Source organism: Anabrus simplex, chromosome 6 (assembly GCF_040414725.1).
Source record: "Anabrus simplex isolate iqAnaSimp1 chromosome 6, ASM4041472v1, whole genome shotgun sequence".
Taxonomy (NCBI): Eukaryota; Metazoa; Arthropoda; class Insecta; order Orthoptera; family Tettigoniidae; genus Anabrus; species Anabrus simplex.
Window position 1 is genome coordinate 58595204 of NC_090270.1, and position 27901 is coordinate 58623104.

Genomic DNA, 27901 nt, shown 5'->3' on the forward strand with positions numbered 1-27901 from the left:
GTCGCGAATTTTAATCACAATTGATTAATTCCGCTGGTACGGGGACTCGGTGTATGTGTCATCATCATCATCATCATTATTTCATCTTCATCATGACGCGTGGGTCGCCTACGGGCGTCAACATGTCCTCGGACACTCCCAGCACTAAAAGCCATATGCCATTCTTTTTCCAGGCCAAGCTGGAAAGCCTTGCTTCAGCATACAAACAGCTGCAATATTGTGAAACGGGAGGGGAACCATTTTATTGAACCCACTAGAAATCTAGGTGGAGAAATTAACAAGTGCTTAACGGAGCAACACGTAAATGATAAAACTCAGGATATGAAAAACAGAAATGTTGAGTATGAAACCAATAAACTCAGAAATAAATTACGAGAATCTGTATTTGACAAATGGGGCCAATAGAGAAGCAAAAGTCAGGGAGTGTCTGTACAAGGAGTTCCATCCTGAAAACCGTTGGGTTAGTGGAGAAACGCGCTGTAAATGCCATGTAAAGTTGCAGCTGTAAGAGCTGTACCAGGAAGGTCCCTTGTTGGTAACCGCTGCAGAAGATGCAGTGAGGCTGAAACTTTACCTCGCGTCTTGGATTCCTGTGCCTTCGGTGAAGATCTTCAAAACACCAGATATCACAACAACAGGTCGTCCATAGCGCAGTCGCTTCGTGAGAAAGGATTTGAAGCCCATGAGGAAGTCCGTGGCATCGAAGTAAATAGCAGCACGAGAAGGATAGACATGATTGTCATTAAAAGGAATAAATATTAGACCCCGCAGTAAGATCTGAAACACACTCTGATCAACCAGACGAAGTAGACAGAGAAAATAAGTCTATCTACCTGCCTACAGTGCCGTATTATATCATAAGAATAAATGCGAACTGGACAACATAGAAGTAAGGGGTCCAATGATCGGTGCCAGAAGGGACAGTTCCTAAGGAGAAGATAGAGCTGATGAAGATCTTCAACATCAGCACCAAGGAGTTCATCGACTGGGAGCTGGAAGCGCTCAGTGGTTCTCTTTCGATCCTCAGACACCATTGTATTCGCCAGACTGAGATCATGGACTAATGAAGTTGTTTCAGTGTATTTGTTTTAGGTAGCTTCCAAGTGAAGACAGATTTTGAAAATTTAATAATAGCCTATATATCGGGTTGGGAACCAAGGCACTAACCGTCGTAGACTTTTTCCAGGAAATACCGAAGGGGGCTACGACATGGCTGCAGGGAGCTACCTAGCAGAGGAAGTAGAGGCGTGCTTGGTTGACCCGAAAGGACATGGCTTCGATTCCCCGTCAATAAGTCAAAATTTTAAGAGACGAAATTTCCTCTTCCGGAGGTGCACATGACCCTGAGGTTCACTCAGCCTGCACCAGTGATGAGTACCAAGATAATTCCTTGAGGAAAAAGTGGCCGGGCGTAGAGTTAACCAATCTAACTTATCAAATGCCGAGGTTACGAAAAGCGGAAGCCTTTACATTCCAGTTTTCGAAGCTCCTTCATGGCCTGTACGGAGATCTCTCTGTTAGCTTCTCACATTCAGAGTAACACCTGGGACCTTAAGTAATAATAATAATAATAATAATAATAATAATAATAATAATAATAATAATAATAATAATAATAATAATAATAATAATAATAATAATAATAATAATGTCCGCCTCTGTGGTGTAGTGGTTAGTGAGATTACTTGCCACCCCTGGAGGTCCAAGTTCAATTCCTGGCTCTGCCATGAAATTTGAACATTTTGTACGAGGGGTGGAACGGGGTCCACTCAGCCTCGGGAGTTCAACTGAGTAAACGGGGGTTCGATTCCCACCTCAGCCATCTTCGAAGTGGTTTTCCGTGGTTTCCCACTTCTCCATCAGGCAAATGGCGGGATGTTACCTAACTTAAGGCCATGGCCGCTTCCTTTCCTCTTCCTTGTCTATCCGTCCGACCTTCGCCCGCCCCCCACAAGTCCTCTGTTCAGCATGGCAGGTGAGGCCGCCTGGGCGAAGTACTCGTCTCCCTCCCCAGTTGTATCCCCCGATCCAAAGTCTCACCGCTCCAGGACACTGCCCTTTAGGCGGTAGAGGTATGGTATGCCTCGCTGAGTTCGAGGAAAGAACAACTCTGGAGAGAAAACGGATTAAGAAATAATAATAATAATAATAATAATAATAATAATAATAATAATAATAATAATAATAATAATAATAATAATACGGTAGAGTCCCGGAAACTCGACAGTCGGTACTCGATATTTCGTAAAAGTAGACATGTACAGAAGATTCTTATTCTTCATAGGGGATAGCTCAGGAAATTAGTCTTATGATGTTATTTCTGAATTAACAGTGGTCGTGCGGTATGACTAGGCGCAATAAATTGTGAAACACACTGTAATTAAAAATCCACAACCTGTTTCCAGTCATTTGACCGGGTCAGGAATAGAATGAATGAAGCCCCATCTAGCGGCGAGGATAGGAAATGTGCCGGCTGCCGAAGCCTGTCGCACTCTTCTGGGGCAATGATTAATGAAATGAAATTAAATGATATTGGAGAGTGTTACTGGAATGAAAGATGACAGAGAAAACCGGAGTACCCAGAGGAAAACCCGACCCGTCTCCGCTTTGTCCAGTAAAATCTCACATGGATTGACCGGGATTTGAACTGCGGAACCCAGTGGTGAGAGGCCGGCGCGCTGCCACCTGAGTTACGGAGGCTCTCAAAACACTGTAATACATTGTATAAATGTCGGACTCGTTGGCTGAATGGTCAGCGTACTGGCCTTCGGTTCAGAGGGTCCCGGGTTCCATTCCCGGCCGGGTCGGGGATTTTAACCTACATTGGTTAAATCCAATGGCCCGGGGGCTGGGTGTTTGTGCTGTCCCCAACATCCCTGCAACCTACACACCACACTTAGCACTATCCTCCACCACAATAACACGCAGTTACCTACTCATGGTAGATGCCGCCCACCCTCATCGGAGGGTCTGCCTTACTCGGCTAGAAATAGCCATACGAAATTAAAATTAATTGTATAAATTGGGTGCAAACGGTGAATAACTAACCGACTGTGAAGAAGTTGCACTGGTGAGAGAGACTAAGGATGTGAAGGAGAATAGAAAGATGGCACACAATGAAGGATTGAAGGCTGCTGAAGGTATGCTGCGTTATTTCGAGGAGTACGGTGCATCTGCCCCAGACGTTTTATTCCTCCAATAACTTCATGATGATAGAATGAGTGCGGGATACAAACCAGCATTTTCAGTTTTTTCTTCAAAAAGGACTGAGAGGACTAAAGTCATGTTCATGTAAGTTGTTTTATACGTTAATATTATGTTTGATTAAGTTTTATTGAGGTAGTTCGGCCTTACTAAGAGGAGGACGGAAGACTATGAAGGAAGGAAGGAAGGAAGGAAGGAAGGAAGGAAGAAGGAAAGTAGTAGAGTTGGCTGTGACTGGTACCAGAAGAGGAAGACGAAAAAGAAATTGTTGGAGTGTAGGCCTATAAAGGAGGATATGACAGAACTCAACCTACAGGAAAACCCGGTAAAAGAGAGGAATAAATAACGAAGTTCTCACCAGCGACCCCAAATAAATAATATATCTGAAGGAGAAGATGAAGAAGAAAAAATATTATTTTAGATTACGTTTTATTATTTATTTCGCCTCTACATGTTAAAAGATTTCAGTATTTTAATATAATCTGAAATGAGTTTTATATTACCCTTCCAAGTGCTCGAAAAGTTCGACATTTTCGTGAGTCGACACCTCAGTTCCAGTAAGTAGATTATTATATATATATATATATATATATATATTTACATTATGCTTTGCGTCGCACCGGCACAGATAGGTCTTATGGCGACGATGGGAAGAGGAAGGGTTAGGAGTGAGAAGGAGGCAGCCGTGGCCCTAATTAAGGTACAGCCCCAGCATTTTCCTGGTGTAAAATGAGAAAACCACAGAAAAACATCTTCAGGGCTGCCGACAGTAGAGTTCGAACCCACTATCTCCCGAAAGCAAGCTCACAGCTGCGCGCTGTCAATCGCAAGATCAACTCACTGGGTTCATTAGGTAGATTTTGTGAAGCTACTGATAAAATAGCGATCGACAGGAAAACTAGATCGTAATTTATTTATGATCTCACTGTTCGGTTTGAATCTGACGAAGATCAGTCAACAGTGGTCGATCTAGAGAAGAAGGATATCTACTAACCAACAGCAAACTAATGTGTTAGTCCCTTTCGGTACTTCTTGGTAGGGACTGGTGAGTCAGCCGGCCTAAAGGGCATGGCTGGTATTTTCGTGTAATGTTCTTGCCGGCTGGCTTTCCTATGAGTTTCATGGAGATGCAATGAAAATGTTCTACCTCTAGCACATCGCGAGTATTCTGATTCACATTAGCCGAACTAAAAAAAAAAAAAAAAAAAAAAGGGAGGCTAGCCGTGGAGAGTCGGCCAGTATTGGGCATCGTGGTGGAGTCTGAGTTGGTGCTGGACTTGGATTCAGTGTAGAACTCGGGGACAATGTTTGACTCCGTGGTGGAGTCAGTAGGAGATGCATTGTGTTGGGGTTCGGTGGCTGGGCTGAGGGCGACAGAGGTGCTGGCTGTCGTTACTCTGAACGTGAGGTCTGGACGAAGAGCTGTAGTTGGCGTGTCGGATTTTCAAGAGAGTAGCTGGACTGCAGACGACGTACAGGACAGACACAGCGCTACCGGCTACAGAACACACGACGACTGTTCCTTGGTTCGACTCCAGAGACAGTCCAGTAATTCACACAGTCACATGCAGTGAACAACTAAACAGCAAAAGCTCAACAGTATTCAACAGCAGGACGAAACTCACAACAGCGAATATTAACACAGGCCCGATTACCCTACACTCACAATAATTGCTTCAGTCACTGACTCACAGCGATCTTCAACCCACTGAAGTTTTGCCTTAGAGTACTCTGTGTGTGTGTGTGTGTGTGTGTGTGTGTGTGTGTGTGTGTGTGTGTGTGTGTGTGTGTGTGTGTGTGTGTGTGTGTGTGTGTGTGTACTTCTGTGGGTTGAAGACAGTTGTGAGTCAGTGACTGAAGCAATTATTGTGAGTGTGAGGGTAATTGGACCTATGTTAATGTTCGCTGTTGTGAGTATCGTCCAGCTGTTGAATACTGCTGAGCTGTTGCTGTTTACTTGTTCAATGCATGTGAATGTGTGAATTGCTGGACTGTCTCTGGAGTCGAACCAAGGAACAGTCGTCGTGTGTTGTGTAGCCAGTAGCACTGTGTGTAAAGCCAGCGCTCTACACACAGCTGGTGTATGAATTGACTGGATTTGGGGAAGTATAAAAAAGAAGAAATTTCTTGTCCTCATACTGAGGTGGTGCAGCTCTTTTAAGAGCACACCCCCAATGGAGGCGAGTTGCATGTACTATTCTAATCACATACCAGCCCTCCTGCCAATCTTACATTTCTGGCAGTATCGGGAATCGAACCCAGGCCTCCGAGGACGGCATCTAATAGTGCTAACCGTTACGCTACAGTGGCGGACACTTCGGAAAGCCGCCCCCAAGTAATTCCAACAGCCGGGACCCCCTGGTGTGCGTACAGAAGAGAGACTTGTAAATAGACACCAATCAGTAAGTGTGGCCATTCATAACTGAATAGAGTTGTGTTTGTGTATTTTATCTGGCCATCCTGAAATAAATTAGAGTAATAGAACAGATTCGTAATAAGTTACTATTTAAGACCTTCAATGACCTCAACAACGGCATATTTACAGAGCTGTTGGTAGAGTGTCAAGATTCCATTCCAAAAATGTTCTCCGACGTTGGCGAAAATTTTGGTCTGAAGAAATACTTATGCCAGGAGGCAGATTATCGGCTCTGAAAGACTCACTTCAAATTCTAGGAAATCATGTTTACAATCCCTAAATTAGTTGTGGATCAATCTTGATGCGGATGTCAATTTACTGTCTTTCTTTTTATAGTAGCCAAATATCTTCATTTCTTTCTTAATCCGTTTACTCTGCAGGGTTGGTTTTTCCCACGTACGCAGCAGGGGATCCCACCTCTACCACCTCAAGGGCAGTGTCTTGGAGCGTGAGATTTTGGGTCAGGAGATACAACTGGGAAGTAAGACCAGTACCACGCCCAGGCGGCCTCACCTGCTATGCTGAACAGAGGCCTTGTGGGGGGATGGGAAATAGGAGGGGATAGGCAGGGAAGAGGGAAGGAAGCGGTCGTGGCCTTAAGTTAGGAACCATCCTGGCATTTGCGTGGAGAAGTGAGAAACCACGGGAAACCACTTTGAGGATGGCTGAGGTGGGAATCGAACTCCTCTCTAGTCAGTTGACCTCCGAGGCTGAGTGGACCCCTTCTATCCCTCGTACGACTTTTCAAATTTCGTGGCAGAGCCTGGAATCGAACCCGGGCCTCTACGGGTGGCAGATAATCACACTAACTAGCAGCCAAATGTATGTATAAAAGTACAGACACTAAGACTTGTATTCTATGCTCTTGTCGAAATGCCAACCCTTACATAGGGGAAGCAAATAAATGAATAAATAAATAAACAATATACCGAGCGAGTGGCTGGGCGGTTTAGGTCGCGTAGCTCTGAGCTTGTATTCGGGAGATGGTGAGTTCAAATCCCACCGCCGGAAGCCCTCAAGATGATTTAACGTGATTTTCCTTTTCCACTTTATTTCTTTCTTTCTTTCTTTCTTTCTTTCTTTCTTTCTTAATCTGTTTACCCTCCTGTGTTGGTTTTCTTCTCGGACTCAGCGAGGGATCCCACCTCTAACGCCTCAAGGGCAGTGTCCTGGAGCGTGAGACTTCGGGGCGGGGGATACAACTTAGGGAGGAGGACCAGTACCTCGCCCAGGCTGCCTCACCTGTTATGCTGTATAGGGGACATGTGAGGGGGGGGGGAGATAGGAAGGGATAGACAAGGAAGAGGGAAGGAAGCGGCCGTGGCCTTAAGTTAGGTACCATCCCGGCAATTCAAGTTTCGTGGCAGAGCCGGGAATTGAACCTGGACCTCTGGGCGAGGCAGCTAATCACGCTAACCACTACATCACTGAGGTGGAATTTCCATTTCTACACCAGGCAAATTCTGGGGTTGTACCTTAGTTAAGGCCACGGCCACTACTTTCCTAATCCCAGTGGTTTCCCACCCTTGTGTCGCCGTAAACGTTCGATGTGTTAGTGCGACGTTAAACCACTAGCGAACAAAAGTCTCTCTTAGGCGAACTGAGACTGAGATTTAATTAATTCCATCAAGTAAACAGCAAATGGTCCGTCTTTGTGGTGTATTGATTAGTGTGATTAGTTGCCACGCTCTTAGGCCTGGGTTTGATTCCCGTCTCTGCCACGAAATTTGAAAAGTGGTACGAGGATTGGAACTGGATCCACTCAGCCTCGGGAGGTCAACTGAGTAGAGGAAGGTTCGATTCCCACCTCAGCCGTCCTCGAAATGTTTTCCGTGGTTTCCCACTTCTCCAGGCAAATGCCAGGATGGTACTTAACTTGAGACCACGGCCGCTTTCTTCCCTCTTCCTTGTCTATCCTTTCTATTCTTCCCACTCCCCACAAAGCCCTGTTCAGCATAGCAGGTAATGCTATCTGGGCGAGGTACTGATCCTCCTCCCCAGTTGTATCCCCGAAGAAATGTCTCACGCTCCAGGACACTGCCCTTGAGGCGGTAGAAGTGGGATCTCTCGCTGAGTCCGGTGGAGAAACTAACCCAGAACGGTGAACAGATTAAATAATAATAATAATAATAATAATAATAATAATAATAATAATAATAATAATAAATAATGAAAACAGCAAATGTTTCACCAGAGATCTTTAACATGCCGACATCGTACGGCATGGAGTGTCGAATAGGACATTCTTTTTCCGCCCTTTACAAATCCAGCTACCTCAGTCGGATTTGAATTAAACCACTGATCCATGACCGTCTAGTTCAGACTTCACACACAACTGAACCCACTCTACTTCAGCTGCATTAATACCACAACTCTTCCTTACAGGCATTCATTAACTAATTAGATTGAGATCCACACGCCTACAAATGAACAATATTCTAGAACAGCTTTTTAAGATTCCTATCTTCCTTCTCACAGCTTATAATTTCCGCTTCAGCCTCTACCAAGAAATGCTATAAAACTGAGTTCCGTGAAAATAATTGTATATTTTGTTCGCTCTTTCCGCCAGGGGCACAAACAATAAACAAATGTATCATTCCCCAGCCATTACAAGTCTAGCCTGCTTTATATATATGACCCATATACCATTGGCCACTCATAAAAGCTTTTGTGTTAAAGTTGTGTTGGCATCCCTGTTCGCCTAGACCTTGATTCTCTGAAGCAAGGTGGGAGAGGAGGAAAGAGACAGAGAGGGTGATAGTAAGGAAGCTGGGGGATGAGACACGATGTAGAAGGAGGGGGTTTGGTCCAGTGATACGAGGGTCGCCTACAAGCAAGGGGAAAGTCCTTGTACTAGCTTTTTACAACACATTTACTTTTGTCCACTGCTGTCTTGATTAGGAGCATGAAGGAAGATGAAAGTTCGCTATAGCAAATTGGAGGGCGACCGTACTGTAGATAAACACTGAGGGTTTAACATCCCAACACCAAACTGTATGTTAGTTTTAATGTTTATTTAGTTCATTGATTGGTGTTTACAGGATTTTAGTTTTATGCACAAAATTATACATATCCCACCACCTAATCCAACTTTAAAGTCTGCCTGTTAAGAGAGTACAATCCTCCACACAGGGTTGGTAACGAGCGAGCTGACTGCATGGTTCGCTTCACGTAGCTGTGACCTTACATTTGGATAATGGTGAGTTCGAACCCCATTATCAGCATTCCTTAAAATAGTTTTTCATATTTCTTATATTCATTCGAGACAAATAAATAAATAAATAAATAAATAAATAAATAAATAAATAAATAAATAAATAAATAAATAAATAAATAAATAAATAAATAAATAAAAAATAAATAAATAAATAAATAAATAAATAAATAAATAAATAAATAAATAAACAAGGCCTCGGTCGCCTCCTTTCCAGTGTAATCCCAAGTGGTGGTGGTGAGTATTGTTTTACAAGGAAGTTCAAACGGGCAACCATCCTCATGTAACACTAATCTAAGAGAAAAATGGAACGCATTGGCCAACGAAAAAGACAAGGGCCACAAACGGCGTGAAAATGAAAGACTCCCTAGCCCTCGAATGCTAGCCCTCGAGTGCTTTAATAGCCTCGGGGTCGGAAAGGAACAAGAGTTGACCTAGGGAAGTAAGATCGCATAGAAGTAAGGAGTGTGGCACAACTAAGTGGAAGCAGTACCAGGACACAGTACAGAATCCTGTGGTCACCAATCCACGCTCCCAAGCTGAGAGCCCCAGAGGTCCATTTTAGTCACCTCTTACGACAGGCAGGGGATATCATGAGTGTTATTCTACCGCCCGCACCGATAGGGGGAAGTCCAATCCCATCTTTGTTGAAATACCCACTTGAGCTGACGCGAAGTTAAAACACTTGCTGTCGTGATCTAACGACAATGAGCCTGTCTCTTACCATAGGTCCCTTGTCAGATCATGGATTTTTACCTTGATCTGAGGGTTGGTTCGAGGTCCACTCAGCCTGCATCAGAACAATTATTGATGAGCTATCTGACGGCAAGACAGCGGCCCCGTTCTTGAAGGCCAAGAATAACAGCCGAAAGGATTCGTCGCGCTGACCACGCTTCGCCCCGTTATCTGCAGGCCAACGGGCTGAGCAGCGGTCAATTGGTAGGCCATGGTTCATTATAGTCGTGTTTATCTATAGATTCTTATTTTATGGAGTCGTTTAGTAGGCGTTCCCGTAATATAATATAACACTCCCACCCCTTCGTTCCGCTAAATGGTTAGCGTGAAAGAAGAAAATGACCCTGGAGTTTTATATACAAGGGTATCTACCACGGCAGTCGAACTGAATTCTCAGTTAGTTTGCAGAAAGCGCAGGGGGGAAATCTATAGTTACTCGGGATTAACCGTTGCCACAGCTTTGCAATATAGTGTCCAATGTTGTACAATAAAATAATGTAGAATGTGAGAATAAACTACTGGAACTGAAGTCTCGGTGGCCTGATTTTGTGGAAGAGTGAAATCAGTAGCTAACGTTAGGCCCCAGTGCTGCCTCTATATATTTAAGTGTGAAGTGTCACTTAGGTTCGTAAGATTGCGTTTTAATTACGCCTTTAATGTCAAAATGATTCGGGGGTAATACATATACTATAATTCATAGGTACTTTACCGTCTGTTCTGGATTTTGTAATAGAAAATCGGCTGGACACACTTTGATGAATCTTCATACTTTGAATCAATTAATTTGGAATAAGTTTGAGGATATACTGTAAATACAGCAACCTCTCAGTCGGTACTTACATTGTTCATGAACAGTTCTTCAAAATACAGTATTACAAAACACGTCAATATTTTAATAATAATAATAATAATAATAATAATAATAATAATAATAATAATAATAATAATAATAATAATAATAATAATAATAATAATAATAATAATAATAATAATAATAATAATAATAATAATTCAAAAATACCCAGCTCGATAGCTGTAGTCGCTTAAGTGCGGCCAGTATCCAGTATTCGGGAGATAGTAGGTTCGAACCCCACTGTCGGCAGCCCTGAAAATGGTTTTCTGTGGTGTCTCATTTTCACACCACGCAAATGCTGGGGCTGTACCTTAATTAAGGCCGTGGCCGCTTCCTTCCCACTCCTATCCCTTCCCTGTTCCATCGTCGCCATAAGACCAATCTGTGTCGGTGCGACGTAAAGCAACTAGCAAAATAATAATAATAATAATAATAATAATAATAATAATAATAATAATAATAATAATAATAATAATAATTTTGTGTGGCTATTGCTAGCCTGGTGGTGGTGGTGGTGATTATTGTTTTAAGAGGAAGTACAACTAGGCAACCATCCTCTATATAACGCTAATCAGAGAGAAAAATGGAAGGGGACCGACACTTCGAAAAATGGAGCTATCGGCCAAAGGAAGACAAGGGCCACGAAGGGCGTGAGAATGAAGGACTCCCTAGCCCTCGCAAACCTAATAGCGTCGGAGTCGGAAAAGAACAAGAGTTGACCAAGAGAGGTCGGTTAGGATAGATGAAAGTGAGGAGCCTAGCACAAGTAAGTGGAAGCAATGCTAGGACTCAGCTAAGGGCCCCGTGGTCGCCAAGCCACGCCCCAAAGTTCAGAGCCCCTGGGGCGCCTATTAGTCGCCTCTTACGACAGGGGAATGCTAGCCTGGTGGAGCCCTTATAAGGCAGCCCCTCCGACGAGGGTGGGTGGCGTCTCTCGTCTACAGGAAACTTGTGTGTGGTGTATGAGTTACAGCGATTTGGGGGCAGCACAACCTCGCTGTCCCCGAGTCAAGAGAATTAACCGTTTTCTTGGCCAAAGTCTCAGTCATGAAGCCGAATTACTTTTTGTTCCTTTTTAAAATAATAATGTTATTGGTTTTACGTCCCACTAATTACTTTGGCGATTTTCGGAGACGCCGAGTTGCCCGAACTTTGTCCTGCAGGTGTGCTTTTACGTGTCAGTAAATCTACCGACATTAGGCTGACGTATTTGATCACCTTCAATTAGCACCGGACTGAGCCAAGATCGAACGTGCCAAGTTGAGTTCACAAGGCCAACGCTCTGTCATCCGAGCTACTCGGCCAGGTACTTCTTATTTAAAGAAGTTTATTTTGTACAAGTTGCTTTATGTCGCGCCGACACAGATACATCTTATGGCGAGGATGGGAAAGGAAAGGGCTAGGAGTGGGAAGGAAGCGACCGTGACCTTAAGTAAGGCGTGAAAATGAGAAAACACGGAGCCGTCTTCAGGGCTGGCGACAGTGGGGGTTGAACCCTATATCTCCCGAATGCAAGCTCACAGCTGCGCGCCCCTAACCGCTCGGCCTACTCGCTCGGTGTATAAAGAAGTAACTCGGCCTTGAACTACACAACTTCACGCCCAGCCACTCCAGCCCCGCTGTTGGTCCAGCGAGCCGGTTGCTGTTCATCCTACAAGGCAGTGGGGGAATCTCGAGTTAGTCACCCGGAAGTACCAGTGTTATATACTGTATTGCTGGACTACGCCGGGCACTTTCTATTTGGCGGATGTTCTGACATTACGAAGAGCGAGTATCGTAGGAGACGTCAACAATACGTTGAAGCAGCATGGTAACCGATACCTTAAAGCAGATGTAGGCAGCGGTGTAGTGGTAAATTAAGCAGTCTGGAGCGCTCTATCACAGTTGGAATATCTTGCTCACTGGTTATTGAGAGGTAGGAGGGAGCGTCGCAAGTTAAATATAAAGCTCAAAAAGCAAAGCAAAGTCGTCTCCGTACAGGCCATGAAGGCCCCGGGAGGGGTGGAAGGTAAAGGCTTCCACCATCCGTAACCTCGGCACTTAGTGGGGTTGAATGGTTAGCTCTACACCCGGCCGCCTTTGCCCCCAGATATTAACCTGGTACTCATTTTTGGTGTAGGCTGAGTGAACCTCAGGGCCATGTGCACCTCCGGAAGTGGAAATCTCGTTTCTTAAATTTTATAACTTCCTGACGGGGATTCGGACCCACGTCCTTCCGGGTGAACCCAGCACGCCTTTACCATCTCGGCCAGGCAGCCCCAAAATCAAAACGTGGTTTCGATCCACGGACCTCTGGGTTATAGGTCGAACACGCTTCCACTGCGCCACTCTGCTACTATAATATAAAGCTCAGTTATGTGAATTTCAGGAGATTGGAATAAAATATCGTATGAGTGAGAAAATTACGTACACGTGATATTATTAGGCTCCGTACCCATGGAGTAGGGGTTGCGTGCCCGCCTCTTACCCGGAGATCACTGGTTCGATTCCCGGCCAGGTCACAAATTTTTACCTGTACGACATCCACTCAGCCTACGTGATTATAACTGAGGAGCTATCTGAGGTTGAGATGGCGGTCCCGGTGTCTAGAAAGCCTTTCATATGGCGTTCGATCCCAGTCTCATACACATTTCCCACGGCGTTTCAAATATGTAAGTGAGCAAAAGTGTCAAATCGAAAGTCATGTCCTGGTTTTATATACACTTAGATTCATGTGGCTGAATTCACATTCTGCAGAAGAATATGGGATAAATTGTGTGCAATGTAATCAAGTCCTCAGGAACCCAATTGTAATTTGCAAGATGGTCTCGATAAGTGTTCATAATATTTCTAGGGTTTACTTTAAATCTGTCGCCTAACTAGGAAGTGGTTTGGGTCGCATGGCTATCAGTTTGCATTCGGAAGATAATGGGTTCGAACCCCACTATCTGCAGCACTGAAGACTGTTTTCCGCGTTGAAGTTTCATGTGTGTATTCTATAATCCAACTTTTTTAAACTGAGAAAATATTACAATAATAATGTTTTTAATGTTGTGTTTGTTCAAGACACAAGCGGACCATCCATCCATTAGGCCCTAGGGATACACTTCTGTCACGCTCGCTAACTTACGTAACGCAAATTTTCAGATGACTCCGAGCCATAAGAGATAATGTATGTTAACACGATAATTTGAAATTGAAACCGGTGGGAGATACTATCACATTTACTGTCTATATAATTGTAACTGATGGTTTTACTTAAAGTAATAACTTGGGAATTAAACTGTGTTGCCTAGTGCAATATTTTCTAGAACCAAACATCAGTGACAGAAGGGAATCAAACCTGGGCGAATCAGGCAGGTAGCTACTAGACCATGGCGAATAGAAGGGAACTATTTTCCCATTGTGGTTGTAGACCGTGAGTTTACACTTTCGTCGAGGTCAGCAATATCGTAGTACCATTAATTATATTTCGGTACCAGGAAAATGAATCTATAATGAATGCTCTCCCAGTTTCAAGGTCACTCTGATAAAGACCTGAGATGAGCATATGATATAATGCTAATTATTACTATATCCGGCTAGGATTGTTGTGCTGTGAGTCAGCGCCGAGGAATGGACCACGTCGTGACTACCAAACGAAGAGTTAAGCAATTTCCGCTCAACCATACTCAACTATTGTACGCATAGCACAGTGGAATACACAGATTCAGAGTTTGAGAAACTTTCTAATCAAATGATTGGACGCGAATTACTACTATTAACGTTCAGCTTCATTGCTAACTGGTTAGTGTGCTGGCGTTTGGTTCAAGAGGTCCCGGGTTCGATTCCCGGCAGCGTTGGAGATTTTAACTTCCATAGGTTAATTTATCTGGCTCGGGGGCCGGGTGTTTGTGCTCTTTTCGTTATTACAATTCATCACAGGTAGGGCTCCATCCTCACAGACGCGCAGGTCGCTTACGGGTGTCAAATCAAAAGGCCTGCATCTGGCGAGCTGAAGTAGTCCTTGGACACTCTCGCCACAAAAAGCCATACGCCATGTCATTACTTACATGATTAATTAAACTTAAAACTTCCAAAAAAAAAACATAAGTAAGTACCACATTTCCAATACAGTATTTGTGGGGTGGGCTGGGAGGATTTTTTTTCTAAGAGTCTGAAAATACAGAAATGTTTACATTGTTATCAGCAATCCCCAGATGCGTAACAAACAAAAATCAACATTGCACGTTATTGCCGAAAACGTGATCGAATTACGTCGTTTTATACGATATGTCGTAATAAACGGTGTCGTAATAAGCGATGTCGTATTAAGCGATTTTTTAAATACAGTGTTTATATAGGATGTAGATAGGACCGTTCGATTTCGCCGTTATATCCAGTTCGTCGTTAAAAGCGATGTCGCAATAAACTGTTTCGACTGTATGATTTATTTAGTAGGTCTACCCACGGTTACTAGACTAGACGGTAGGGGTCATCAGTTAGGTGCGCAGTAGCAAGCCACGCCTTCTGACGTCACACGGTCCCCATCTTCGCTAAACGAAGCAGAGCGCCATTACTCTAAGTGATGGTGTTTACCTTGTCAACAGTGTAAGAGTTTAATTTTTCTGTGCTGTGCTGTGCCATGATGTGTTGTGCTGTCGCCGATTGCTCTAACCACGATAGACACAAGAAAGATTTAGTCATTAAATTTCATCGTTTTCGAAAGAACAGTGACATTAAATTAAAGTGGCTTAATGCCTGTAAACGGGCGGACTCGTTTACTATTGAGAATGCTCGTGTGTGCTCTGTACACTTCGACAACTCGGACTACATAAGGGACTTTCAGGATGAGTTGTTAAACCTTCCAATTAGACGTGATTTAAGGCCTGATGCAGTACCACTAAATTTACCACTGAGTAGTAATGATTTAGCGAGTCAGTCCTACAAAGATCGTGAAATAAGGACACAAAAGCGAAATCATCGTAAGGAGATACGGCAAAGTTTACAATCGCAGGCGCCAATTGAAGCATAAAGTATTAATAATGCAACCTTGAGGAAGGAATTAGATGACAAAAGTAAAAATCAGTATTTCTGTAATGAGAAAATTGTTGAAGTGACTGCAGAATTGGAGTTAATTAGAATAGAAAATACCGAGCTCGATAGCTGTAGTCGCTCAAGTGGGGCCAGTGTCCAGTATTCGGGAGATAGTAGGTTCGAACCCCACCGTCGGCAGCCCTGAAGATGGTTTTCCGTAGTTTCCCATTTTCACACCAGGCAAATGCTGGGGCTGTACCTTAATTAAGGCCACGGCCGCTTCCTTCCCACTCCCAGCCCTTCCCTGTCCCATCGTCGCCATAAGACCTATCTGTGTCGGTGCGACGTAAAACAACTAGAAAAGAAAAAGTATATAAAATTGTGACTTGAAACAGCAAAATAAGGATCTTCAGGACCGTCTTAGTGCAGCTAATACCGAGATAATAACATTTTAAAAATAATGTTCAAGTTTTTGAGGGTACTTTTTCTAAAAGTCAACAGCAAGCTTTAGTAAAAGGCAGATGCTCAAGCTGGTCATCTGAGGACATTGATAAGGCGGTAACCTTACGGTCTGTATCATATAAAGCATTGTGTTTTGTTAGAGACATGATTAATTACCCCCTTCCTAGCGAAGTTATAATCAAACGACGGCTAAGACAGTTTTCTATTTCTCCTGGGTTCATTGAGTTGAGCATTAATATCTTAAAAACACAATCAAGTCTTTTTACAAATTTTGAAAGAGACGTTCTCAGCTTTGATGAAATGAAGGTTAAATGAAGAAATGATTAATGGACCCCATAACAATGTCGAAGTCATTGTAATAAGAAGTTTAGTTCAAAAGTGGATGCAACCTATCTACTACAACTTTGATACAGCGATGTCAAGAGAACTGTTAGTAGAAGTAATTCATGTCGTAGAAAGCACCGGATTTAAAGTTAGAGCAGTTGTATGTGACATGGGCCCTTCAAATAGGAAATGTATGACTGATCTGAATATTTCGTGGCCAAAACCGTCGCTGGAAAACCCAAGTAAAGAACGTAACATATGTTGTTTTCTTTGTGATGTGCCTCATGCACTTAAATTACTGCAGAATCACCTTCTTGATGAAGGATATTAACTGGAAAGTGGGTAATGTGTTACAAAAGAAGTATTTACAAAATTAACTGAAATGCAAAGTGAGGACGAAGACCTACAATATGCGCACAAGCTTTCAATGAAGCATATGCTTGTGACTGGACCGGAGAGGCAAAATGTACGGAAAGCCGCTGAACTGTTATCACTGACTGTGGGTAAAGCACACTGATCTCTATACATGGATCGCTGATGGCAGCTCTCCGCTGCAGGAGAAAGTACGCTAAGTTGAGCGCGCGGTTCGCCATGTTGGCGTACCCAACCTAGAGCTCTCCTTATGGGGAAGCAATGATAATATAGTCAATTTTAAGTCGCAATCAATGGCGCATTGGAATAATTAAAAATATAGAGACATGTTCACTCAAAGCATAAGGACATTGGGATCACTGACACGTCATTCCGAGGTCAGTAAATCTCCGAGATAGCAATAAACACGAGTGTATAATAACGGCCGACAAATATTAACTTAGGTGCTGAATACATGCAATTAGCGATCGGTAACACAATACGAGTGAAAACCAGTTTCTGGAAACAGTGCTGTAAATTGTATAAATGTATGCCACGAAATTATGCATTCTTAAAATGATGTACCTATAAACGTAGCTCACTATACAGGCCTAGATTCGACATATCGTAATCGGTGCTTGATAATGAATTTCTGTTTCCTGTTTCCATGAAATAACGCGCATATTATCAAATTAAAATATCATTGAAGCAAATGTATACATTTATAAAACCAGCAAATATTCAAAACTTGTCAATATATCACATTACCTGCAGCTTAATTTACTATTACAGACCTCTTTAATTAAATTCAGCTAGCAAAGCGATATTGATAGTCATCATCAGAAATATGTAACGCCAGTTAAAAGAGTCCCAAATACCACGAATAGTATAATGGGATAGCCCCAAACACCCACCACACTTTCCCTTCTCCCACCACTCCAGTGTCTGAAACCCATAATTATTACTGATGTAAATAAGGTCTAGAATTCCTCCAGACTTCATTTTCTAAGATTGTTATAAGGTCACGTCAATTATTTCATCGAAACCGTCAGTTTAATTATGAGAAATTAAAAAAATATAAGTAAATCTTTACTTGCAGTTAATGTTCAGTAAAATTGAAAACAGCTGTACATCACTTCTAAGGTGTACAGTTTGTCCATTTCTATCAAAACAGTCTTCCTCTAAGTGATCCGAGCAGAGAACAGCTGTTTTGGAAGGCTCCCAATTCTCCCGCCTGATACTCCTAATCCATGATCTTAGAAGTTCGGGTCTCGAGAAAGGAAACCTACAAAAATTAATTGCCATTTTACTCCCGGAATATGCGAAAAAAAGATACAATAAACCTAAAACTCAAAACACTACCCTAGGTACGGGAGTCAAATAGAAAGACCTGCACCTGGCGAGCCGAACCCGTCCTGGGATATCCCGGCACTAAAAGCCATACGACATTTATTACTACCCTAGGAAGATTCTTATGTCATCATCATCATCATCATATGTTTACCCTCCAGGTTCGGTTTTTCCCTCGGACTCAGCGAGGGATACCACCTCCACCGCCCCAAGGGCAGAGTCCTGGAGCTTCAGACTCTTGGTCGGGGATACAACTGGGGAGAATGACCAGTACCTCGCCCAGGCGGCCTCACCTGCTATGCTGAACAGGGGCCTTGCGGGGGATGGGGAAGATTGGAAGGGATAGACAAGGAAGAGGGAAGGAAGCGGCCGTGGCCTTAAGTTAGGTACCATCCCGGCATATGCCTGGAGGAGAAGTGGGAAACCACGGAAAACCACTCCCAGGATGGCTGAGGTGGGAATCGAACCCACCTCTACTCAGTTGACCTCCCGAGGCTGAGTGGACCCCGTTCCAGCCCTCGTACCACCTTTCAAATTTCGTGGCAGAGCCGGGAATCGAACCCGGACCTCCGGGGGTGGCAGCTAATCACGCTAACCACTACACCACAGAGGTGGACAAGCTTCTTATGTACAGTATAAAACTCCCCGATGAAATGATTTCTCCTTCTGCTGATCGGTTTTGCTTGTACATCCATAAGCTGAACTCTGCGGTATGTTAATACCCCGTAGAATGTTTCTTCATTCATATTTCAGATAAACACATACATATTTAAATTGAATCTTGTAATCCACAAGTATACTACAAGGCAACGAACCTAAATTCGTAACATACACTACTATTTACTTTGCAATAACACAGCACAGAACACTCGTGGAACTACAATCAAGAGGCCTGGCGTCCCTGAACTAAGCATAAACAAAGCAAGCGCGCTTCTCGTGGTCTATTGCACCATGCGCTCACTGCCATCTTACTACGCCAGTCATCTTCTATTCGGCTTACTGCTACCCAAGCTACCAGCCATCCAGGTATAGAGATTAGTGGTAAAGCAATATGCCGAAACTTCCCAGCGCTCAACTATGTAGTGGAGACTGTAATCACGATTAATAATGGATTTGACGTCCTAAATTCCCGTGTCCACGTGTGTGGTACAAACAGCTTAAAAAGTGCCTATGGGAATTCTATAGAGCAACAAAATCATGCTCTTGACAAATTATTCGAATTAATTTTCACCAAGATAATAATTGGCAAAAAAAAAAAAACTCCTTCCTTTTCAAGAAGGTTTTCTAATGTCTATAAATAGCCTTCGTGGTCTATATAAGGACTTAAAATCAGAAGGCTATACTTACGTAATGGCGGCCAAATGTAATCAGGACATAATTGAGAGCTACTTTTCCCAGATCCGAGGACTTGGTCGCTTCTATGATCTTCCTCTCCCTACCATTGTATCGCAGCGAATTAAATAATTAATTTTAAGCCGGAATGCAGGTGAAGTGATAAACAGCAAAAACTGTCCAGATGAAAAAATGTCCAGTCTCTGAGCGCAGACGTTTCGTCTGCGCAAGATGAGGTGCCTCAAAACTTCATACTTGATAATGACGAATATTGCCAAGCAGTGTCCAATTAAAATCCAGAAGCTTGGGACAAAAATTGTAATTTTGAGGATGAGAATGATGGTGATGATGATTTCACTTCAGCTGTCAATGGACTTATGGATTTTTTTTTCTAGTTGCTTTACGTCGCACCGACACAGATAGGTCTTATGGCGACGATGGGACAGGAAAGGGCTAGGAGTGGGAAGGAAGCGGCCGTGGCCTTAATTAAGGTACAGCTCCAGCATTTGCCCGGTGTGAAAATTGGAAACCACGGAAAACCATCTTCAGGGCTTCCGATAGTGGGGTAACCTACTATCTCCCGAATACTGGATACTGGCCGCACTTAAGCGACTGCAGCTATGGAGCTCGGTTCGAACACTTTCAAGATAAAATAATGCATACGTGTCTGTCAAAGTAGTTAGAGAGAAGACCGAGCTACTAGAAATGATTTGCTGGCTATGTAGCTTATAGGGTGGAGCAAAAGTACCCCTAGAAAGCTAATATGTTCGGAATCCAAACCGTGAACATTTCTCCTTCACCTAAGATTTGGCTAGAAACAATTTCAAGAGGGTACGTAATGAAACCCACGGATGAGTGCATTAATACTATTATTAAAATGGAAAATGAATTTAGTGCCTTCCATGGAAACTACATTAATAAATGTCCAGGAGGTTTTAGGTTGTTAAAGGAAAAAATTAAGAAAAAATATTCTTATCTTAAAGATTTTGTTGGTTTAAGTTTTGTTAGAACCAGAACGTTCATAAGGGTGAAAAACATAAACAGACTTAGGCACATGAATTCTTACAGGAGGTGTAAACGAACTCCTAATGAAAAAAGGAAAAGTGTGAAAAAAATTAAGAAAGTGTTGTTGGATAGACTGATTTTAAAGTAATGTAAAACGACCAAATAATATCTAGATGTATTGTGTGGTACCTATATAATGTAAATATGTATACAGTTTTACCACCATAATAAAAATTAAGTGTATTTATTAAGTGTTTTTAAATATTGAACTTTTGATCGCATTTTCTGACTATGAGGGTTTTCTCCGTACCACAGGTCTATAAGCCTGTGGAAGCCTCTTTCCCCCCAAAAGGACTGACCCCTGATATGGTGGAATAGGTTGACGTTTCTTCAGGGGCTTTTTACCAGCATTCCACCGGCCAATACACATTTATATTTAGTTACTTATACATAAATATAATATTAGGTGTTTACAATACTATTTAACACCAACAATCCGCCAAAACAACGGTAAAAGCATCCCGTGCAATTGGTCCAGTTTCTTTAATTTTAGTAACTAATTTTAGAAATAAATCTATGTATAAAATCGTTCTAAAATCACTGGATGGATAGAAAATAGGAAAACCGAACCGTAAATACTTTATTTGCAAGGCGAAAGATAATTTAATACTAAGAAAGCTACTGGAATAGTTCGTTAAGCACAGTGTTATTATATTACTTGTAATGTTCTGAAAAATACTCAAATAAATTACAACATAATTATCTAAAACATGACAACTTTTTTTATATTTGCTTTACGTCGCACCGATACAGATAAGGTCTTATGGCGACGATGGGATAGGAAAGGCCTAGGAATGGGTAGGAAGCGGCCGTGGCCTTAATTGAGGTACAGCCCCAGCATTTGCCTGGTGTGAAAATGGGAAACCACGGAAAACCATCTTCAGGGCTGCCGACAGGGGGGTTCGAACCCACTATCTCCCGATTACTGGATACTGGCCGCACTTAAGCGACTGCAGCTATCGAGCTCGGTAAACATAACAACTGGCAATTATATCTGACAAATTTGAAAAACATATTAAGCAAGTGGTTAAATAAAAACAAGCAAATCATTAACAGAAACGCACAATTACAATGGGTCGCGTTCACTGCAAGCCCGCCAGTGGAGACCAGATGACGTCATCAACCAAAGCCAGCCTGCGCGTGACCCCTACCGTCTAGTCTAGTAACCGTGGGTCTACCTAATGAATAGGTCTTAGAAGGACATAAAATATAAATAACTCATTTTGCATTTCGAACTGAAGATAAATACAGCCGATACAATCAAGCAAGTAAGCTAGCAAGCAATCAAATCACAACTGATCTGCATTTAGGTATTTTTTCAGGCGTCAGATTCCCCATCAGTTGTTTACTTATTCCGTTCTTTAATGATTTCACTGAAGTTGGATATTTATCGAACGTCTATCTTGGTAAATTATTTCATTTCTCATGGTTCTGTATGAGTTGCGCCGAGTAAAAGTTGTGCCGAGTAAAATTTGCGCCGTGGAGATTCCCCGCCGGGAGTAGAAGTGGTTTGACAGCTGTCTTAAGCATCTGCGCTGCACCGCAGGGGGTTATTTCCAAGTTCAAGGAATGTATGTGAATATCTGTAGTACTGAGACTTTGAAATTAATATATTAAAAATATTATTCACTCTATTTTTTTTTTTTTTTTTGCTAATTGTTTTTCGTCGCATCGACACAGATAGGTCTTTCGGCGACGATGGGGCAGGAAAGGGCTAGGAGTGGGAAGGAAGCGGCCGTGGCCTTAATTAAGGTATAGGCCCCGCCATTTGTCCGGTGTGAAAATGGGAAACCGTGGAAAATCATTTACAGGGCTGCCAACAGTGGGGTTCGAACCTACTATCTCCCGAATACTGGATACTAGCCGCACTTAAGCGAAAGCAGCTATCGAGCTCGGTATTCACTCTATCAATGTTGGTTTCTTGCACATTTAGAAAACCTGCATCGCATTTATATCAGTGTGTGAAATGTGCATAACTACGTAGTTTGACTTAATTTACAAACCAAGTGTGGAAACATGGGATCAGTCTTTCAGTCTTACGAAGAATATCCACAGCCTGTTTGTAGCTAACTGACAAGGTCAGGAATAGAATGAATGAAGAATGAAATACCACTAAAGGAAGAAAATACTGCCGAATGCGAGACTGACGTGCTTTTGCGGACAAAGATTAATGGATGGCAAATAAAATGTAGCGAATTTGTTGAATAAAGAATAAGGAATGACCAGTGAAAACAGAAAAAAAAACTGTCTCACCCTACGTTTCCCCGACATGCGCCCCTTATGAAGTGATAGGGCTCAAGAATGAACCATAGCTACTACAAAGAAAGGAAATTGTGTGCCCTGGCGAGGCATGTCGCATTCCCCTGGGTATAAAAGACTAATAAATGACAAATGAAATTGTTTCAAACAGTGATGCTGATATAAATATGTAGAAATCAGAAATAATCAGAAATCAGAACGTCAATCCTGATAAGCGGTAAGTAGGGACTGGACACTGTCACATTCTGAAACTCGAAACTTCCTTGTGGAATTCCCAAACAAGAACTCTAGTTCCTATAGACTGATTAATGACCACGGCGCAAGTTTTACTCGGCGCAGCTCATACAACACCTTTCTCATTACTCTTCCTATAAACAAGTATTTTCCCCCACGTGTCCTCTTGAGTTCCAACTTTATTGTCATATTGTGATCTTCCTACTTTTAAAACTCCATTCAGCCTTATACGTCTACTAATGTCATTCCACGCCATCTCTCCAATGACAGCTCGGAACATACCACTTAGTCGAGCCGCTCGTTTCCTTTCTCCAATGTCTTCCCAGCCCAAACTTTGCAACATGTTGGTAACTATGCCCGTTTGTCAAAAATTACCCAGAACATGTTGTACTGCTTTCTTTTGGATCTTTCCCACTTCTCGAATCAAGTAATCCTGCTGTAGGTCCCATACATTGGAACCATATTACGTCACGTTCTTCACCTCTCCGACGTATAATTTTCTAGGTCCTCCTCTACTTCTATTTCCCTCCACTTTTCCTTCAAATGTTTGTTAGGAATTAATCGTCTCTCAGAAGGTGGCCTGGAAGTTTTATTTCCCTTCTTTCCATCTCTGTAATGGCTGTCCAGTTTTCATTGCCCTCTTTAAAACTTGAAGGTTTGTTTTCGTATCATTTCACATTCACCTCGTTCTGGTGACTCTCCTCAATATTCACCCCTCCGTTGCTTCTAGCCAAGCTCCCTCGTTTTTTGCCCAACTGTCCAGCTTTCACGCCCAGACAATAATACAGCCCTAATGAAGGACTTTGCAAATGCCTTCCTTCTCTCAGTGCTTATATGGCTGCTAATTAAAATGTCTTCCTTCATTTGAACGGCTTGTTTAGTCAGTGCTATCCATTTATTTATTTATTTATTTATTTATTTATTTATTTATTTCAGAAGCACATCTGTTGTCTTGAGTGCCAATGCTTTCCAAGCAAGTTGTTTTACTTGTTCTATTGCAGATGTACCTAGCTTTATATTTGCAGTAAATCTTGTGATCTTGAGTTTGTTCTGTTTGACTGCAGCTGCTAGCACTTCCAACATCCTACCCATGTCCTTTACTGAATCCGTCAGTTCTTTTATGCCCATTCCCAATTATCTGGGTACCTATATTTGTTCTTATAAATCTTACAGATTCCTACTTTTCTGATACGTTCAAATATCTTCTACTTCTAACGCTTTTTCCACACTTTGTGAGGTCACGGGTGCAAACTGTGTCGCACGGGTGGATTTGGCCTTGCTTTACGGCCGGCCTTCCTGACGTCAAACCTATCTGGAGGGATGTAATTACTATTGCGTGTTTCTATGGTGGTTGGTAGTGTAGTGCGTTGTTTGAGTATGGAGAGGAGAGTGTTGGGACAAACACAAACAACCATTTCCCAAGTCACGAATTAATTCCGGCCTGAAGTCGAACCAAGGACTCTCTGAACCGAAGGCCTCAATGCTGATCATTCAGCAAGTAGTCGGTCAGCAAGTAGTTGGCTCATGCATTCAAACGTCAATTTCAAATTTACCATATCAAAGGTTTTTTTAAAAGTCAACAAATGCAACAACAACTAATAATAATAATAATAATAATAATAATAATAATAATAATAATAATAATAATAATAATAATAATAATAATAATAATGTTATTGGCTTTACGTCCCACTAACTACTTTTCGGTTTTCAGAGATGCAGAGATGCCGGAATCCCGCAGGAGTTCTTTTACGTGCCAGTAAATCTACCGACACGTGACGTATTTGAGCACCTTCAAATACCACCGGACTGAGCCAGGATCGAACCTGCCAAGTTGGGGTCAGGAGGCCAGCGCCTCAACCGTCTGAGCCTCTCACCCCGGCAAGTGCAACAACTGTGTTTCTGTTCATTTCCTACCTTCTTTCTAGGACCCTGGCCCCTCTGCCTGATCTAAAACCAAAGTGTTCTTCTTTTACATACCCATCAATACCGCTTTGAATGAGTTTCCTTAGTATGTTCAGTGATATGTTTGAAGTGTGAGATGAGCAGGATAGTTCTGTAGTTTCTGAAGTACATAGTATTTCCTTTGTTCGGGCAAGGCAATTGTTTTAATTTTACTAAAATCCTCAGGGATTTGTCCCTGTTAGTAGCATGCTCTGACAGCCTCAAACAAACGATTGATTTTCCATATCGTCACCAATATCTTTCAGCAGTTCATCCCATTTGTTATCTATCACTGTTGCTTTTCTATCCCTTAAGATTCTTCAAACGATACCCAAATTCTTCCTTGAAGACTGGAGGGACAAAATTATGCATATTTTCTTCAGGCATCTCTTCTATTAGATCTTTCCTACCCGAGAGTGGAGTTCGATCCCACTGTCTCCTTAACGCAAGCTTACAGAAGAATGTCTGGATTCAATTTCAAACCTTGAGCAGCCTTGAGCAGACCCATTTGTGCTATCCGACAGGGGTAGGCTATCTGCCGCCACCGAGTTTCACTCTCTCCCTTCCTACCATAATGTATCACGTCATTCATTTCATCTCAGATGACAGATGAAATGTAATGATATTGGAGAGTGCTGCTGGAATGAAAGATGACAGGGAAAAACTGGAGTACCCGGAGAAAAACCTGTCCCGCCTCCACTTTGTCCAGCACAAATCCCACATGGAGTGGCCGAGATTTGAACCACGGAACCCAAAGGTGAAAGGCCGGCGCGCTGCCGTCTGAGCCACGGAGGCTCTTCAGCAAGCTCCTTACTGGACCTTTATAACACACTGTAATCAAGCTGAGATGATTATCTGCGAAGTTCATATAATTTTCTTTCCCGATTAACCACCACCATTACCTCTGCCATGCTATTGAACTTGACACTATCATTTGGAGTCACCTACTGAGTTAGCTCAAGGAAACATGAGCAGGTGCTTACCGGAAAGAGTGTCTGCTTTATCTTTATTCACCAGAAATCTGGAGCGCCTGGAAGAGGCGGCTGAATCACACGGAATAAGGCGATATGCATTTCATACGGTATAGTTTCCAGTCAATATTCAATATTTTAAAATATATATTTTTGTTTTTTTGTTTTTTGCTAGTTGCTTTACGTCGCACCGACACAGATAGGTCTAATGGCGACGGTGGGATAGGAAAGGCCTAGGAGTTGGAAGGAAGCGGCCGTGGCCTTAATTAAGGTACAGCCCCAGCATTTGCCTGGTGTGAAAATGGGAAACCACGGAAAACCATTTTCAGGGCTGCCGACAGTGAGGTTCGAACCTACTATCTCCCGAATACTGGATACTGGCCGCACTTAAGCGACTGCAGCTATCGAGCTCGGTAATAAAATACTAATAGGACTACTGTTTGATGTTTTCAATGTCATAAGCCGTACAGGGAAAGGAAATTGCTGAGAGAACTTGAAAGAACTAAGAAACAAAGTCAAAACAGAAAGTGAGAAAAGCGAAGCGAAAACAAGTGAAGAATAACTTAAGGGGTGTTAACTAGATTTTCTTTAATGCATAGCTTCCATGTTGGTAAAGAGGGCTTTGTCTTCATATTATCAATGTCTGTTAGATGCATTTCCTACGATATTCTTTTCTGCTTTTGTTCAGTACATTTTCTGTTTTATTTGCCTACTTCTTTCGCGTGCGACTTTGAGAGGGAACATGCGGATATTTTGAGTATCTGTACGAGGTGCATTCAAGTTCTAAGGCCTCCGATTTTTTTTCTAACTACCTACTCACCCGAAAACGATGAAACTGGCGTTACTTCTCGACGTAATCACCCTGCAGACGTACACATTTTTAACAACGTCGACGCCATGATTCCATGGCAGCGGCGAAGGCTTCTTTAGGAGTATGTTTTGACCACCGGAAAATCGCTGAGACAATAGCAGCACGGCTGGTGAATGTGCGGCCACGGAGAGTGTCTTTCATTGTTGGAAAAAGCCAAAAGTCACTAGGAGCCAGGTCAGGTGAGTAGGGCGCATGAGGGATCACTTCAAAGTTGTTTTCACGAAGAAACGTTTGCGTAACGTTAGCTCGATGTGCGGGTGAAACAGCACCCGCGCAGCCTTTCCCGGACGTTTTTGTTGCAGTGCAGGAAGGAACTTGTTCTTCAAAACATTTTCGTACGATGCACCTGTTACCGTAGTGCCCTTTGGAACGCAATGGGTAAGGATTACGCCCTCGCTATCCCAGAACATGGACACCATCATTTTTTCAGCACTGGCGGTTACCCGAAATTTTTTTTGTGGCGGGGAATCTGTGTGCTTCCATTGAGCTGACTGGCGCTTTGTTTCTGGATTGAAAAATGGCATCCACGTCTCATCCATTGTCACAATCGACGAAAAGAAAGTCCCATTCATGCTGTCGTTGCGCGTCAACATTGCTTGGCAACATGCCACACGAGCAGCCTTGTGGTCGTCCGTCAGCATTCGTGGCACCCACCTGGATGACACTTTTCGCATTTGCAGGTCGTCATGCAGGATTGTGTGCACAGAACCCACGGAAATGCCAACACTGGAGGCGATCTGTTCAACAGTCATTCGGCGATCCCCCAGAACAATTCTCTCCACTTTCTCGATCATGTCGTCAGACCGGCTTGTGCGAGCCCGAGGTAGTTTCGGCTTGTTGTCACACGATGTTCTGCCTTCATTAAACTGTCGCACCCACGAACGCACCTTCGACACATCCATAACTCCATCACCACATGTCTCCTTCAACTGTCGATGAATTTCAATTGGTGTCACACCACGCAAATTCAAAAAACGAATGATTGCACGCTGTTCACGTAAGGAAAATGTCGCCATTTTAAGTATCTAAAACAGTTCTCATTCTCGCGGCTGGCGCTAAAAATCCATCTGTCGTATAGTGCTGCCATCTCTGTGACGTTTTGACAACGAACGCGGGCTCCTTTTAAAACAATGCACATGTTTCTATTTCTTTCCAGTGTGGAGAAAAAAAATCGGAGGCCTTACAACCTGAATGCACATCGTAGAGGCATAGCAAAAAATGAGTTGTCAAAAGTTGTCGACACTGGTGTTACAAGCAGTTTAAACTGTTGAAAACACCGACCATGACACTTGTTGGGTTAAGCACCCTCAAATGTCACCAC

At 42.8% G+C, this 27901-nt stretch overlaps 1 protein-coding gene and 1 long non-coding RNA gene across 2 annotated transcripts in view; both read right to left on the reverse strand.

The window, feature by feature from the left end:
* Window positions 1-27901, reverse strand: part of LOC137501266 (uncharacterized) — a 423792-nt gene that overhangs the window by 194211 nt on the left and 201680 nt on the right. The gene's annotated exons all lie outside the window — the stretch shown is intronic.
* Window positions 26781-27482, reverse strand: LOC137501179 (histone-lysine N-methyltransferase SETMAR-like). Its single transcript, XM_068228039.1, has one exon. It carries the CDS (start codon window positions 27480-27482, stop codon window positions 26781-26783), a length of 702 nt encoding a protein of 233 aa, XP_068084140.1.